This window comes from Dendropsophus ebraccatus, chromosome 2 (assembly GCF_027789765.1).
Source record: "Dendropsophus ebraccatus isolate aDenEbr1 chromosome 2, aDenEbr1.pat, whole genome shotgun sequence".
Lineage (NCBI taxonomy): Eukaryota > Metazoa > Chordata > Amphibia > Anura > Hylidae > Dendropsophus > Dendropsophus ebraccatus.
The window spans coordinates 160,944,414-160,961,646 of NC_091455.1; the positions used below are offsets into that span (position 1 = coordinate 160,944,414).

At 43.5% G+C, this 17,233-nt stretch overlaps 1 protein-coding gene across 1 annotated transcript in view; it reads right to left on the reverse strand.

Moving 5' to 3' along the window:
• Positions 1 to 6,838: 6,838 nt before the first annotated feature.
• The window catches only part of GPD1L (glycerol-3-phosphate dehydrogenase 1 like), a 31,009-nt gene continuing 20,614 nt past the window's right edge, over positions 6,839 to 17,233 (reverse strand). Inside the window, exons 6-8 of the mRNA XM_069958629.1 lie at positions 15,941 to 16,174; positions 12,087 to 12,193; positions 6,839 to 8,225 (exon numbers count right to left, since the gene is read on the reverse strand). Coding sequence (XP_069814730.1) covers positions 8,129 to 8,225; positions 12,087 to 12,193; positions 15,941 to 16,174 — 438 coding nt within the window. The 3' untranslated portion in view covers positions 6,839 to 8,128. The remainder of the gene's footprint in view (positions 8,226 to 12,086; positions 12,194 to 15,940; positions 16,175 to 17,233) is intronic.

Sequence of the window (17,233 nt, forward strand, 5' to 3'; positions counted from 1 at the left end):
GTGATTGAATACATTTATGGAATACTTTGGGGAGCAAGTGTCCCCTCAAAATATCCCATAAATGTATTCAATGAATATATTTGCAGGGCACTGAGCAGGGAGGGAGAGAAGTACCATCTACCTCCCCCCTCCCTCCCTGCTCGGTGATGGGCACATATACACAGTACTACTCCCCCATTATCTGCAGATAATGGGGGAGCAGTACCTGTGCTATCTATGGCCATCATATCGCTGCCGCTCACACAAGAGCCGCTCTTTATGCCCCCTCCTCCTCCTCCCGGCTTCAAACTAACGCCGCTGACTCCCACCCGCCCACTCCTCACACTATCTCGCCGCCGCTCTCTGCTCCTGCATGACTGTGAAGGAGGGCTGACACGGCCGGCATGCAGGAGCAGAGAGCGGCGGCTGGCGGCAGGATGACTGGGGGGGTGGGGGGAACGGACACATCACTTTTTATCCCCTATCACCAATCATTTATAGTGACGGGATAAAAAGTGCCGGCGGCACATGGCACAAGCGATCAGCGGTATATAGTATATACCACTGATCGCTTGTACCGGGTCCCCGACCAGACTGTTTTCATTCATTTTTACTGTTAGATCACTGTGAACAGACATTAGTCTGTTCACAGTGATGGCGGCGGCCATCTTGGATCTGATGGTCACCGCGTGGGGGGTGGGGGGGGGTTAGTGACTGGGGCACTAGGGGGGGCTGATCTGAGGTCTGATTTTACTTATTTCATCTCCCCCCACCATGGATTCACGGTGGGGGGAGATGAAAAACAGCGGCACCGGCCCATTAGTGACCGCCGTATCGGCGGTCACGAAGGGGTTAATGGGGGTCAGCTGCTGGATCGCAGCTGATTCTCATTATCTCCAGTGCTGTACTCAGATGAGAGCGGGATCGCTATCTCTGCAGCGATCCCGCTATCATCAGTAACCCCGTCAGTAACAGGAACGTATATATACATTCCTACTGCACGGGGTATGTGCAATAGGAACGTATATATACATGTTACCAGTGGCGTAGCCACCGTGGTCGCGGGGGTCGCCGCCGCGACCGGGCCCGCCACAAGGGGGGCCCACGGGGCCCCCCGATCAATCACTCTTGTGACCGCAAGCATTGTTTTGCTTGCGGTCACAAGAGTCTGGCTCCGTCTTCCCCCGGCTGCTGCGCAGCTGCCGGGGGTGTCGCGTCTTACCCCCGGCAGCGCGCGCATCCCAGAGCTCCCTGTGCGCCTTGGGCCCTGACTTCCGGTTTCCGGCGCGCAGGGAGTTCTGGGATGCGCGCGCTGCCGGGGAAAAGACGCAACACCCCCGGCAGCCGCGCAGCAGCCGGGGACAGAGCGAAGGAGTGAGGATCAACGTGGGAGCGCGATGTCAGGTGAGTTAAGTTTTGTTTTTTTATCAGGAGGGGGCCATCTATGAGGGTGGGGGGAAAGGGGGCCATCTATGAGGGTGGGGGGGGGAAGGGGACCATCTGTAAGGGAGGGGGGGGGAAAGAGGGGGCCATCTATGAGGGTGGGGGGAAAGAGGGGGCCATCTATGAGGGTGGGGGGAAAGAGGGGGCCATCTATGAGGGTGGGGGGGAAGGAGGGGGCCATCTATGAGGGTGGGGGGGAAGGAGGGGGCCATCTATGAGGGTGGGGGGGAAGGAGGGGGCATCTATGAGGGTGGGGGGGAAGGAGGGGGGCATCTATGAGGGTGGGGGGAAGGAGGGGGGCATCTATGAGGGTGGGGGGAAAGAGGGGGGCCATCTATGAGGGTGGGGGGAAGGAGGGGGCCATCTATGAGGGTGGGGGGAAGGAGGGGGCCATCTATGAGGGGGGGGGGGGGAAAGGGGACCATCTATAAGGGAGGGAGGAAGGGGACTATCTATAAAGGGGGGGAAAGGGGACCATCTATAAGGGAGGGGGGGGGAAGGGGACCATCTATAAGGGAGGGGGGGAAGGGGACCATCTATAAGGGAGGGGGGGGGGGGGGACCATCTATAAGGGAGGGTGGGGGGAGAGGGGGCCATCTATAAGGGAGGGTGGGGGGAGAGGGGACCATCCATAAGGGAGGGTGAGGAGAGAGGGGGCCATCTATAAGGGAGGGGGCCATCTATTTGGGGGGGGGGGGCAACATAGGGGGAGAGGGAATACACAGAGGGGGCATATATTATTAGGGGGTCACATAGAGTCAGGGCTACCCACTAAATGAGGGTGTAAAGGGGACAGTACAGATGTGTAGAGAGATGGAGATGGTGTCAGAGTGTGGAGACTAATATGTCTGTCTGGCAGATTCTGTGGATTCGTGGCTCGGAGAAGTTCTCATAACGGCCCAGGACGGATGGAGAAGATGATGAAAAGGAAAGAACTCCGATCAGAAAAGACGTCTCCTGTGAGTCACCTAATATAACTGCACAGTAATGTATATGGTGTATAGAGCCTGTGTAGAGCTGGGGCCACCTCTATATGACTGGATGAGGTGATTTAGAATGCTGGATTTGGTCAGTAACAATATGGTGGTGATGGTAGTGGTTGTGGTGTGGCAGTAATGTTTCCTCCCTATATACTGGTATTACTGGTAATATTGGTCTCAGTATACAGGATTTGGACGGTAACAGTATGGCGGTAATAGGTAATATCTGTCTTGGTGTGTGTATGTATATATATATATATATATATATATATATATATATACACAGTGGTACCTTGGTTTAAGAGTAACTTCGTTTAAGAGCGTTTTGGTTTAAGAGCTCACAGTTTTTCAAAATTGTGACTTGGTTTAAGAGCATTGCTTTGGTTTAAGAACTTCCTGTATTGGGTGGGAGCGCGAGTGGAGAAGGGGCATGGCCTGCATAGCGGGGTCTACAGCACTGTACTCTAAACACCTTCCAAATCATAGCAGATCCCCTTCAGGCTGGGGCTTCCATCAGGGGACAGGATTGTGGAGGTAATCTCTCCATAGCTGTAACCCCTCTCTCCCCGGACAGAGAGTGCTGCATGTATGTGCCCACATCTGCCCTGCTCATTCCTTCATGCTCCCTGCAGTCTCTGTCAGCCCTTGTGTTTCCCATCCTCTCCATTACTGTACAGTACAGAATAATAAATATATTTGGGGTGTGGAACCAATTGTCTGCATTTACATGATTTCTTATAGGAAAATTTGCTTTGGTTTAAGAGTGGATTTGGATTACAAGCACGGTCCTGGAACGAATTATGCTCATAATCCAAGGCACCACTGTGTGTGTGTATATATATATATATATATATATATATATATATATATATATATATATATATATATATATATACACACACACACACAACAATAGCATCACTTGGTCGTGAAAGGAGGGGGGGGGGCCCAAGTTGGCCTCTCGCACCAGGGCCCAGGAGACATTAGCTACGCCCCTGCATGTTACTGACGTGAAGGGGTTAAGCAGATTAAAGAGTCTGTTAGTAGGTTTCTGCTGTACTACCTAAGGATATAAATCAAAAAATATATCTACTACGGATACTTGGGGAAAACACCATTAAAACTTAAACTTTTAATAATACAGTTAAAATAGAAAACCCCACAAACAATTAATACCATATACTGGCAAACACAAAGTACAGGTATAATTCCACAAGGTCACGCACCAACCACGTGGCACTCCTGGACCTTAATCCACACCAAGATAATGAATGCGGTAGAAAAAGCAAAAAGGTACGATCTCACCCATTCAGTTGTCCAAATCCTTCATGGTGTGTCACTCCATGGTCCAGTATGTAGCAGGGGTATACACTCACAATTAGCAGGCCTACTTTCCTCTCCCTATATGCCCCTAAGTATGTGTGTGTGTATATATGATTCTACCCCTGCTCGCACAGGGTCTGTCGGGGCACTCGCCCTAATAAGGGCGACCCCTGCCCCGATCTATCCTTTGAAATACAATCCCTATAGAAACCCTAAATCTGCCTCCCGACGTAGCCCGTTTCTATTGGATATACCAATTATCATCAGGGGAATGGCGAAAAAGAGGGAATGACTTAATCCGGGTATTAAAGTACATAAATAACAAAGTACCTAATTGTAGTCACAGTAGTGACTACAAAAAAGTGTCCTGTGCAGATAAATATATCCCCTTGCTAAAGTGCCAGATGCTGTAAACTATACCAGTGGGTACGTAATAAGCCGATGCACTGTATTAGCTCCGGGGCCTGCCGAGACGCAGTCTGGTGCAGTGGCTACCTATAGACTGAACTAGTGATCCCTGGTATCGTCTAGTATGGGGTCCCTTATGTAATTACCTTTCTCCGGACGCCATGATCCACGCTCCCTGGACGCCGGCTCGGCTTCCGGTGACCAATGACGTCACTAGGAATGGCCGGCCGTGCGCATACACCAGTTGGCGTCGGTTGTTGCCATGGAGACGCGTGACGTGTCTATCCACGCCCCCAGCAACAGAAATAAACAAACATTATGCCGTTACCGGCTTTGTATATGGAATCCTCCGAAAATCATTTACTGAATTAGATCAACCTAAGCACTGACTGTATACTAACACAAATCGGACGGGTATGAGAAACATCATTTTGAAGAACTGAAATCCCAAATAAAGAGACGGGTTAGAAAGGAGCGGGGGAGGGGAGGGGGGGCGGGGGCACCAGTTGCAGCGAAAGGGGGGGAACGATTTGTGGCGGGGGGGGGGGGGGGGGGAAGAAGGAGGAAAGAAAGAGGCACGGAGGGACAAAGGGGAGAAAATAAATGAGTAAGACAGTTTATAAAAAGCACGCAAAATTTAGTTGTTCATTTAAGCCTTTTGGTGCCACAGTTTGTAAGCGGAAAATCCACTGGGCTTCTTTTTGTAAAATCAATCTGTCCCAATCTCCCCCTCTGGGGTTTGGCCTGACCAGTTCTATGCCCACGAATTTCACATCACTGACATCTCCCCCGTGTACACTGTTGACATGTCTTGCCAATGGTTTATCAGCTCCTACTCTAATGTCTCTGAGGTGTTCCCCCACCCTCCTCCTCAATTCCCTCCGCGTCTTCCCCACATATTCCAATCCACAAGAACATGATACCTTGTACACTACCCCCTTAGAACGGCAATTTATAAATTGGGTTTTCTATTTTAACTGTATTATTAAAAGTTTAAGTTTTAATGGTGTTTTCCCCAAGTATCCGTAGTAGATATATTTTTTGATTTATATATGATTGCCGTAAGGGGAATTTATTCCAGCACTATAGCTGGATTTGGTATTTTTCACTACCTAAGGATAGCATAAAATAGTGACAGAGAAGCTAAACAGAATAATATCACTTACATTGTTCTGTGCAGCTGATTTGGAGATCTCCTTCTGAACAACATAAGTAGTCCTCTCCATTAAGAGCATGAGCCCAGTAGTCCTGGATATTTATGAGAAGCAGAAAACTCCGCCCACCAGCTGCTGATTGGCAGTTATTTATCCATGCTGTGTATAGGCAGCAAACTGTCAATCGGAAGCTATCTACCTATCCTCCTGTAATTAGGAGAATGGCCGAACAAAATGATCTGTTCAGCAGTTATATCACTAGGTTTATGCTGCCCTCATTTAAGGCAGCATAAACCTAGTGACAGATTCCCTTTAAACTAAAACTAAATAAAATCAACTGCAACTGATTTACAAAAATGATATTCCCACCATTTTCCAGGAGTCCCTAGGGCTGCATCAAACTTCATTATCCACCGCTAAATAAACCAGAGAGTGTGCTCAAAGGGATACTCCAGCAAAAATGTTTTTCTTTCAAAATCAAGTGGTGTCACAAAGTTATATAGATGTGCAATTTACTTCTATTAAGGGTCTGTCCACACATACAGACTCGCAGCGTAAATCTCGCTGCGAGTCTGTCCGGTTCTGGCAGGTCCCTTTCACTACATACACGCAGCGGTCTGAACGACTGCTGCGTGTATGTAATTCTGCCGGCCCCTTAACCCCTTCGTCTCCCGCACGACTGTCTGTATATACATTACCTGTCCTTGCTGCACGGAGTCCCGCTGTCCTGCTCTCCCGCCCAGCCAATCGGTGGCTGCGGCTGGGCAACCCACTGATTGGCCGGGCGGGACAGCAGGACGCCGGGACCCCGTGCAGCAAGGACAGGTAATGTATATACAGACACAGCGGGGTGGGAGCCGAAGGAATTATATAATTACATACAGAATTACATACACGCAGCGGTCGTTTAGACCGCTGCAAGTATGTAGTGAAAGGGACCAGCCAGGACCTGACAGACTCGCAGCGGGATTTACACTGTGAGTCTGTACGTGTGGACAGACCCAAAAAAACAAAAAAAAACAAACAAAACCCCCCCCCACAAATCTTCCAGTACTTATCAGCTGCTGTAAGCAGTAAGTGCATAAGTGGTGTATTCATTCAAGTTTAACACTGTGCTCTCTGCTGCTACCACTGTCCATGACAGGAACTGTCCAGAGAAGTAGCAAATCCCCATAGAAAACCTCTCCTGCTCTGGACAGTTCCTGCCTCTGACAGAGATGGCAGCAGAGAGCAGTGTCACAATGTAAAGAATACACCACTTTCTGCAGGACATACAGCATCTGATAAGTACTGAGATTTTTAAAAGACTGGAGATTTTTTAAATAGAAGTCAATTACAAATCTATATAAAACTTTGACACCAGTGGATTTGAAAAAAAAAATCACTGGAGTACCCTTTTAACTATAGTGGGAATACAATATAGGAATAATATATGACTTTAAAAATGGAATAAAAGCAGCTAGAGGCAAAAAAACTAACAAGAAATTATGTGAAATATGTCAAATAGTATAGCATAAGCTTGATGCAGGTGAAATAAAAGACAAGTAAAAATTCTTTAATATGATTTAATAGTAGTGCAAAAGCATCACCATGTTGCACAGCATATGTCAAGGAATAGCACACATTCTCCCATCGGAAAGTCATGATTTTGCAATAGACAGAAAGCCATTGTAAAATATGCATCAATACTAAAAGTTTTAAGATACAGAATACAGTACATGTTAAAATGATGCACAAATGTAAAATATGATCCCTTATCATTTCCCCTTAAAATATGATTGAATCTCTTTATGAAGCTGTAATACAATAAAATCCACCATCAAAAATATTAACAGTTATGTTACAGGTATAAAAAAATTGCATAAAACCAAGTCAATATAATAGCCACTATGAATATCGTATTCTTCAAAAGGCAGTTAAGCAAAGGGATAACCACAGTAATACAGTGTAACTGTAGTATCACTATAAAAGATATGAGCGCTATTGTTTTTCTTACAGAGCTAGCATGCAGTTACAGTATGTAATACCTTGAAGACAAAAGGAAGTTTCAATTACAGCAAATTCATACAGCGTACATGTGGCCCAAGATAATTGGCTCTCTGTTCTCATTAACCCATGATTGATATATATTTAAGGATATGTTAATTGTAAGAGATTAGACTTAGCTTACATAAACTCAGAGGTTCACATGTGCGTCAGAAGTCCCCCTAGGGCTTTTCAGTACACATTTTGTCAAAAATCCCTGACAACAGTGTAGTATGGAATGCTATTTTGCCTCTTAAGCTGTGTGCACACGCTGGAATTTTTATTGCAGTACTACAGCGTCTTCCCAGAAATGATGCAGTATAGCAATGAAACTGCAATGTGTGAACACAGCCTTAAAATGATGGACACAATGATGGAAATCTGATGGACCCATTAAAGTTAATAAGGTACATATGGTGCCTTTGGAGTCTGGCATGCAGGGGACCTTGCATCTTATTATCTTTTTTGTTATGACCAAACGAAATCAGGTGAACCTAGCATAAAAGCAGCACGTCACAGCTTTCCTGTAACAGACGAACCCCTGTGTGTGGGATCTCCCATACCTAACTTATTTATGGAGTGGTTTCTAGGACATCAAAAGGGGATAGTTACAAACTCCACTCAGATGTAAATGCAGAAGGTTATTTTTACAGAATTTTGTTGATGCTCTGTGCAAAATATGCTTCTTGAATGCCAATATGTCCCAGTGATTCTACAGCTGATAGATTTTACAGATTCTAGCTTTTGTGCGTTAGTGGAGACTATGCTCCAGAATTTTGCAGCATAAAAATGTTTTTATTTCAAAAAAATAAAATGCTACATATGCTCAGGATGGCTCTGCAGGCAGGAGATTACTTCTTCCACAGGTTTACCTTCATAGCAGATTCGATACACAGCAGTGAAAAGTGGAAACCTATGATGCAACGAAACATAAATACAAGGTATATATGATCTTAGGGACTTTGTTGTAATATACATGTGACAAAAAGTGGCACATTTCTGTTCCTTGCAGCCTGACTAAAGGGATAGCAGCAGTGAAGATCACTGTCGTCACAACTGATAACATATCTGGAAATCACTTCATTTACCAGAGGGTAAGTAAAATAAATAAATCTGACATCATGGCCACTAAAGACCCTATTACACCAAGCAATTATCAGCTGTATTGGATAATCCGTAGCAGATAATTGCTTGGTCTATTAGCCTATTGTTTAAAGGTAACGATTAGCCAACATGCACGATGTCGGCTCATACTTGTCTTTCAACATGTTGAAAAATTCCTCCACGATAATGACAGTCTGCTGGCTGATGCGCGGTGCAATATCATATGAGCCTCCTGCGCCCCTGAATCCACTTTCTCCTCCTGATCCCCCTCTGTCAGAGCCTTAAAAGGAGAGGTTCGGCTAAAAATGTTATTTCTTATGGAAAGTTGTACATTAGGAATTTGTCTATTAATTGAACGCACATATACTGCCATTTCCCTTAATTTAGTAGATCAGGAAGGCTTCAAATTCTCTAAAAATATGACGTCACAAATCAGTTGTAATTCCAATGGAGTGTCCAGCAGGGGGCGCACTATGTATAGAAGTCTATGGCACTGTGTTGTGCATGTAAATGTATGTACACTTCGCTTTATTGATTAAATACAGTTATGGAATACTTTGTGAAGCAAGTTTCCTTCCTCCCCAAAGTATTCCATAAATTTATTCAATTAATACTTCCCCCTCCCTCTGCTCGGTGCTGTGGGACACATACACACTGTACTAATCCTCCCAGTATGAGAAGATGATGGGGGAGTAGTAACAGGGGCATCCCCATCACCAAACTGCCCGCCGCCTATACATATGCTCTGTACTACTCCTCCCATCATCTGCTCATAGTATGAGCAGATGATGGGGAGGTATTACCAGGGCTATCCCCATCACTAGAGATGAGCGGACTTTTCGGAATTCTGGTTCGTGAGAACAGAACGATCAGCGTCGGATTCCGGCTGTCTGCTCGCTCAGTGCAGCGGGTGGATACCTCCTAAAGAACGCCTGGAAAACTGGGATACAGACAGGTACCAGGGCTATCCACCATCACCACCACACCCCGTCACCGCCGCCGATGCCCCTGCACTGCAGTTCACATCCTCTGCCGGGGGACTGCAGAGCTCACCGCCGTTCCTGCAGACTCGTTCCCTGATGTCACCCGAGCTGCTGGAGGTGACATCAAGGAACGATTCGGCAGGAGCGGCGGTGAGCTCTGCAGTCCCCGGCAGGGGATGTGAACTGCAGTGCAGGGGCATCGGCGGCGGTGACAGGGTGTGGTGGATAGCCCTGGTACCTGGCACTACTCCCCCATCATCTGCGATTAGATTATGGGAGTAGTACACAGCATATGTGGCAGCGTTGGCAGGGGGGAGGGGGGCATTTTGGTGATGGGGACGGCCCTGGTACTACTCCCCCCATCATCTGCTTATACTATGAGCAGATGATGGAGGAGTCGTAAAGTGTATATAATTCCCACAGAACCGAGCAGGGAGGGAGGGGGGAGGTAGTTAGATACCCAGGCACCTCTCTCCCTCCCTGCTTGGTGCCCTCAAAATGTATTAATTGAATACATTTATGGAATACTTTGGGGATCAAGGACACTTGCTCGACAAAGTATTCCATAAATGTATTTAATCAATAAAGCCAAGTATACATACATTACATACTCAACATGCACAATACAGTGCCATAGACTTCTATATATAATGCGCCCCCTGCTGGACACTCAACTGAAATTACAACTGATTTGTGACGCCACCGTTTTTCTTTTTTTCTAGAGAATTTGAAGCCTTCTTAATCTACTAAATTAAGGGAAATAGCCTTATATGTGCATTTCACATAATTAATGTACATTAGGGATTTGTTTAACTTTCCATAAGTAATAACATATTAAAAAATGTTTTGGCCGGAGTTGTCCTTTAAGTGTCTCACTTATCTGCAATCTGCTCTTCACTGCCTGTTGTCAGGAGAAACCTGTCAGTCAATGACAGCAAGACCAAGATGGAAAACAGGCAGACACCTTTCACCTATGAATATTTGGACAATGCTAGTCATGTGTACACATAATTTACTGAAGTATGACAGTGAAGTATGAGCTCTGGCTCAGTTTAAAGACTGATGGTATATAGCATAGGTTTATGTGCATTTGCAAATCTTATGGTAATAGGGTTCACTTTACTTTTAGCGTTTCTTAAACGCTATACAATAAAGGTTATGTTTTTAGCACTACCCCTTTGCTATATTTGTATACTGTGCTGGGGATCTCTTATGTCATTTGGTGTACTATACCAACACTGCCACTTACACAATACAGTACCTCTAATGGTGTGTTTACACTGACCAATTATCTGACAGACTTTTTAAACCAAATTTAGGAACAGACTTTAAACGGAGAACAAGTCATTAAGACTGAGATTTATCCTCTTTTCAAATAAATTCCTGGCTTTGGCTTCACAAATCTGTCAGATAATCTGTGTAAACACACCATTACTTTTTGCATGCAAGTTTGCATGTCAATTATCTAAATACATACGGCCGCCTTAAAGTGCTACTGTCATGTGCAGCAACTTCTAAAACCTGCTGCGATCCTGAGAAACCACCAGGGGGGAGTGTACTGCAGTGCACTGTACTTCCCAGCCAGCAGAACATCTGACTCTCCATAGACTGTAGTAAAGCAAACAAGTTGAATTTAATTGACAGCCGAGGAGACACGCTTGCTACCATGCACTTCCCCCTGGCTTTATCTTAGAACATCCGATGACATGTCAAAAGTAACTACAAATGACAGTAATGCCTTTAAGAGTATATTTACACATACTTTATGGCGCTAATGTAATCAATAAAAAAATAGCTCAAATCGCCAGCTGATAAAGTATGTGTAAACGTACCCTAAAGTCAACCACATTAGATACATGTGAACTAACACAGCAGATACTGTTAAGATTGGCAGATTATCTTTGCACAAGGTGAGGGTCAACTAGACTCCTGTTGGTATGTTTTAAGCATTTGACAACCCTAACCTAAAGCAGCTCTTGCCACATAATTATCTTTTATCTGTTGACTGCCAGAAGTCATTACATGGCCAGCTTCACTGCTTTATTGCTGGATCATGTAGGATTACACACAATTTTTGTATTTGTGCGACTGCCTGGCATGTGGTGAAACAGATACACTGACAAATTGTACTCGCTCATATAACCCTTAAGGAGAAGTCCGGCGAAAAGTTTTATTAAAGTATTGCATTGCCCCCCAAAAGTTATACAAATTACCTATTGCACTTATTATGGGAAATGCTTATAAAGTGCTTTTTTACCCTGCACAATACTGTATCAAGGCTTCACTTCCTGGATAAAATGGTGATGTCACGACCCGACTCCCAGAGCTGTGGCTGCTGGGGAGGATGATGGCAGAGGGATGCTCAATGTCCCTCCAGTGCCCTGTGTCCCTCAGTCCCACAGCTCTGGGAGTCGGGTTGTGACGTCACCATTTTATCCAGGAAGTGAAGCCTTGATGCAGTAGTAAGTGCAGCGAAAAAAGCCCTTTATAAGCATTTCCCCTAATAAGTGTATATTGGTAATTTGTATAACTTTTGGGGTCAATACAATACTTTAATAAAATTTTCGCCGGACTTCTCCTTTAAAATGTTAAAAACATACTCCCTGCTTGTATATAGATGTATTCATACAACTGGGGAATTTTTGCCACAGTTTTGCATGTTCACTAGTGCAAGGCTTTTCACTTACTTGTCTACCATGCCTTTTTGCTGCAAAATACGGTACACTTCTGCAGAGGTCTGAGGTCCCTGTAGCTTCTGTCCATTCAGCATCTCTTTTTCAAGTTCTTCTATACTCTACAGCACAAGGAGAACAAAATGACAGTCAACTCTATAAAGTACTCAGAACAACTTCATTAAACCCATACAAGTCATGAATAACAAAGCCGCAGGGAGGCAAAGACTAGCATTGTTACTAAACCTCACTTTAAAGCAGGCTATTTGTTTCATGATATGCAAGGTGTGGCGCTATATCCAAAGGCTTGTTACCTTTTTTCCCCAAACAGTTTCCTAGCTGGAAAGCTTTGATAAGATTCTACCTAACAGAAATGTATGATCACAGGGAGAAAATGCAGCTTCAGCACAGAGATGAAATGAATCTTCTGTACTTTAAAGTCTGGAAACACATGCAGAGATATGCAAACTGATTATACAAGGCAAGCTGTGAGTTTACCAACATGAAGCGTAGGTGGGCTTAGAGGCAGCGTTCACATGTCTTTGCTGAAAAACAAACTACTACAGTGCATGGATGTTTGTAAAATATAGTGTTATTAGTGCTTCAAATGACCTAAAACAAGGCATCTGCTGAGAAATGGCATCTACAGTCACTTTAACTTCACTTACTATCCTCCTCATCCAATGAAGCAGCGACTTCCCTCATGTCAAGGTCTTCTACACTATGCAATAAACAAACTAGTGGAGAATCTGTGGCCTCAAGCTAGACCAAACTTTATGACACAAAGGAAAGACAACTGCAAAAGATACAAAACAAAACACTTCAAAAATGTATACAGAATCACATATCAGAAGAGGAAGACAAAAAAGGCTGCAATCTATAGAAGTTGGCTTTGTGGAACCTTAAAGACTCAACCTTGCTCCTCACCACTATGTTAAAATAAATCTCATATGAAAATAGGCCAAGCATGAAAGAGGAGCATGAAAAGTTCTAGAGGGCTCAACTGAACTACACCAATATCCATGTAGTCCTTATCATAGAGAAGCAGGAGGCTGACAAATGACATAAGAACATTTGTTATATACACAAAACACACTTATATTTTAACCCCTTAGTGACCAAGCAACTGTCTTAAGGCCCTATTCCACCAACAGATCTGACGACAGATTATCTGCCAAAGATTTTAAGCCAAACCCAGGAACAGACTATAATCAGAGAACAGGTCATAAAGGAAAGACTGGATTTCTCCTCTTTTCAAATCCATTCCTGGGTTTGGCTTCAAATCTTTGGCAGATAATCTGTCGTCAGATCTGTTGGTGGAATAGGGCCTTTACTTTGTTTTTTTTATGTGCTTAATAAAGAATTTTTAGCTTAACAATTACAATTATATTTAACTATAAAAAAAAACGAAACAATTTCTCACAATTATTCCTGAGAAACATGTCCGTGGTGACAAGAGGATACCTGAGGTGTGGTCATTTTGGGGTCCAACAATTTTCTTACTTTTTCACCATCATTATTTATTTATTTTTTGCCAATGTAGCCATACAAGGGCTTATATTTTAAGGGATTCATGTAACTTATTGATTTACTTTTAACAATACTTTTTTGGTGGGAAAATTGAAATTAAATTTTTTTTTTCTTTTTAATATTAAGTTTACAGTATTCAATAGGCGGTAACAAATATATCCTTCTGGGTCACTATGATGAGTGATACAAAAAAACAAACAAACAAACAAAAAAAAAAAAAAACAACAAGCCCTGTTGCAACATTCATCCATATTTTTCTTGTGACATGGATGGTTGTGGGCTCGTTTTTGCGGGAAGATATATAGTTTTTATTGTTACATTTTTTTTTCTTACTTATATATCACTTTTTGGATTTCTTATGTTTTTTACAATGCGAATTAACAAAATATAGCAAATTCTGGTGGCACAGAATATATATATATATATTTTTTTTTTACAGTGTTCACCCTGCTGTATTAATAATGGTATCATTTTACAGCTTGGTTGGTTACAGACATGGCGATACCAAATGTAGTTTCTTGGGTTATGTTTTATGTAACGATTCATTTTAAATGAGGAATAAATGTAATTTTATTATTTGGTTGGGGAAGGGGATGGATTGTTTTAAATTTTCAAATTTTTTACTTAACCCAACATACTTTCAGTAAACTGCTGATCCCCAATACAATACACTGACTGTGCTAATGTAACTGTCAGCATTATGCTGGCCTTGGATGCTGCCATGGATATTGACTGGCAGGCAGTTATCTTGCTGCTGGACTGCCAATAGGGTGACAGGGTCCAATCTGTTATGCTGTGTCCTAGAGTAGGTGTGGCCTCTGCTGTGTTTCTTGCCCACCTATAGGACAGGTATCTTTGTATAGTACACTCTGGGTGAATGGCATCTGCACTGTCTGTATTTTCTATTGGCATCAATGTTTTCTATTTCTGCCTGCACTACTAATTTTATGCCTCTAGATGCCACTGTATTGCATTTATTGTATGCACAGCTGAAGGAAAGGGTGAACTGACACTTGTGTGGGGAGATATTACTCTGACCAATCAATGAGCTGGGTACATCAAGTGATCTGGCCAATCACTGTCCAGTATCAAAGCCTTTATGTTGTTTTCTGTCCAATCAGGGAAGAGCCTTTATTCCCAGAGGGAGACCGAGTGACAGAGGATTTCTGTGAGGGAGCTGCTGTTATGGATCCCCTGCTCAAGACCCCAAAACAAGGAGATTATTTCTTTCCAGTAAAGCCCATCTAAGCCGGAGGTCCCCGAAGCTCTCACGGACAGCAGAGCTTCTGATCAGAGAAGTTTGGAGATGCTCGGCTGCCGGGAGCGCTTCGGGAGAATGACAAAGGCTTCAGGGACTTACGGAGCCTCTATCATTCTCCCAAAGCTCTCCTGGCAGCTGAGCGTCTCCGAGCTTTTCCGATGAGACACTCAGCTGCCCAGGAGAGCTTCGGGGGATCTCCGGTGCCGGGAACAGGAAGTACAATTTTTATTTATTTTTTATAGTGGCCGTCCCATACGGTGGGGATGCGGCCATTTTTGAGCCCCCCACCGCATGGGACGACCTTAACCAGCGTATAAGATGACCCCCGATTTCTAAGAAGATTTTTCGGGGTTAAAAATTTGTCTTATATGCTGGAAAATACAGTACTACTTTAAGTTAAAGCAGGAAAAACTGCAAATTGCGATAGCTAGATGACAGGGCATCTCCAAAATGTCAAGTCTTGTGGGATATTCCTGGAATGCAGTGGTTTGTTTATACCAAAAGTGTCCCTAAGGATCAACTTTCTTCTACGTATGCAGCTCTGTAGCCACAGCCGACACGTGTTCACTGCTAAGTATGCCTACAGTGGCCACTTGAGAATCAGAACTTGACAATGTAGCAACTACAGACCGTGACATGCAGCGATGAATTATGTTTTCTTTTGCATCATGTAGGTGTTCAGGTGCAACACAAGAGTTGGACCAGGGTGCACTATGGCAAGTAGACAATCCAGAAGAGGCTGTTTGATATTCTTTTCAATATTTTGCTGGGAAAACCGTGTCCAAACATTCTTATGGACTTAGACACCAACTACCTAAACATTACTACCAACCAACGACAAAGCAGTTTGGCAACATGGAGGAAAACTACACAATATTAAGTAGTTGTAATGTTATGCCATATTTAACATACTGTATATCCATTTTCTTGGTATGTTTGATCACTACATTGGACATTTTATTGCATATTTGTTCATGTGCTTTGTCAACTTAACTCATAACACTCTGCAAAGTAACACAATTAAAAGACAATTTAAAGAGACAAAAATATACAAGACAACCGATTCAGGAGTCAATACCTTGCCAGTGTTAACAAATGCCTCGGCCACTTTTCTATTACGTCCTCCATAGCAGGTGGTAATGAGATCAGCGACTCCACAGCTCTCCAAAAAAGTAGCTGTGGAAACTTGACCCTTACAGAAGATCTTGGCAAATGCAATCATTTCCATGAGTCCAAGACGGATAACAGCAGCTTTCGTGTTATCGCCACACTTGAGACCATCACAAAAGCCAGCACCTACCGCCACAATGTTCTGTGTGAAAAACAACAATAAAACATTTTGCAGTCAAAATACATTTTTTTAAACCTAAACAAGTACAATCTTTTGGAGTAAAACTATTCTGGGGGAAAAAACACAGCACAAACAAAATTCCACAGAGACAAATAGTCGATAATATATATATAAAAAAAAAAAATTAGATAAAAAAAAAAAAAAAAAAACACACACAAGGCCCATCAGTCAAAATACAGAAAAGAACAAATGGAAAGAACATAACCTCATAACACAGGAATAGCTCATTTGTGTATTGGCTACTAGTCAGATTATTGCATGTCCATGTGTTAATGAGCCAAGCTGTCCTAGATATTCATACAAGCCAGAATTAGAATAAATATTCTAGCAATAGCAAAATAGATCAGAAGTTGCCAGTCTGCTTGGTAATCATTTCCCAAGTGGCAAAAACAAACAAAAACAACCCTTATAAGATATATTACAGGAAAATGTGAAATACAGTATGGCTCTGGCCAATGTTAGGCACATGAAAAACATAGCTTCACTAGAAGATAGAGGAAAAAGTGCAGGGCCACAACAGAGCAACCAATGTACAAACAGTTACCGCTTCTTAGGAGGTATTCATGTCCTCAAATTTGCGGACGTTACGGACAGGGAAGGAATGTAATGGATCTGTTTTCTGCCCAGCATGATGTGTCACTAGCAGGTAAAGCTTTTTGAATCGAGGCAGCTTTGTCACTACGATGTTGTGCTAATTCAAATAGTTTCCCCGCTGCCTGCATGATATTGACATATCATGCCAGACGGCGAGCGAAGCATTACATTCCTTCCCCGTCCCTAACGTCCACATATTTCTGGATGTGTGAATGCCCCCTTAGGGTATGATCCCACTGCAGGACCCATGCAAAAATTCAGAAGACTCCTCTTAAAGTTCCGTCTGTCCCACAGACTCAATGATATTTTGAAGCTCAATCCGCCACCCAACCAAAAAATTGACATGTCCATTGTATGGGCAGATGGTGGATCGAGCTTCAGAATATTATTGAGTCTATGGGACACGTAAAACTTCAAGTGGAGGTG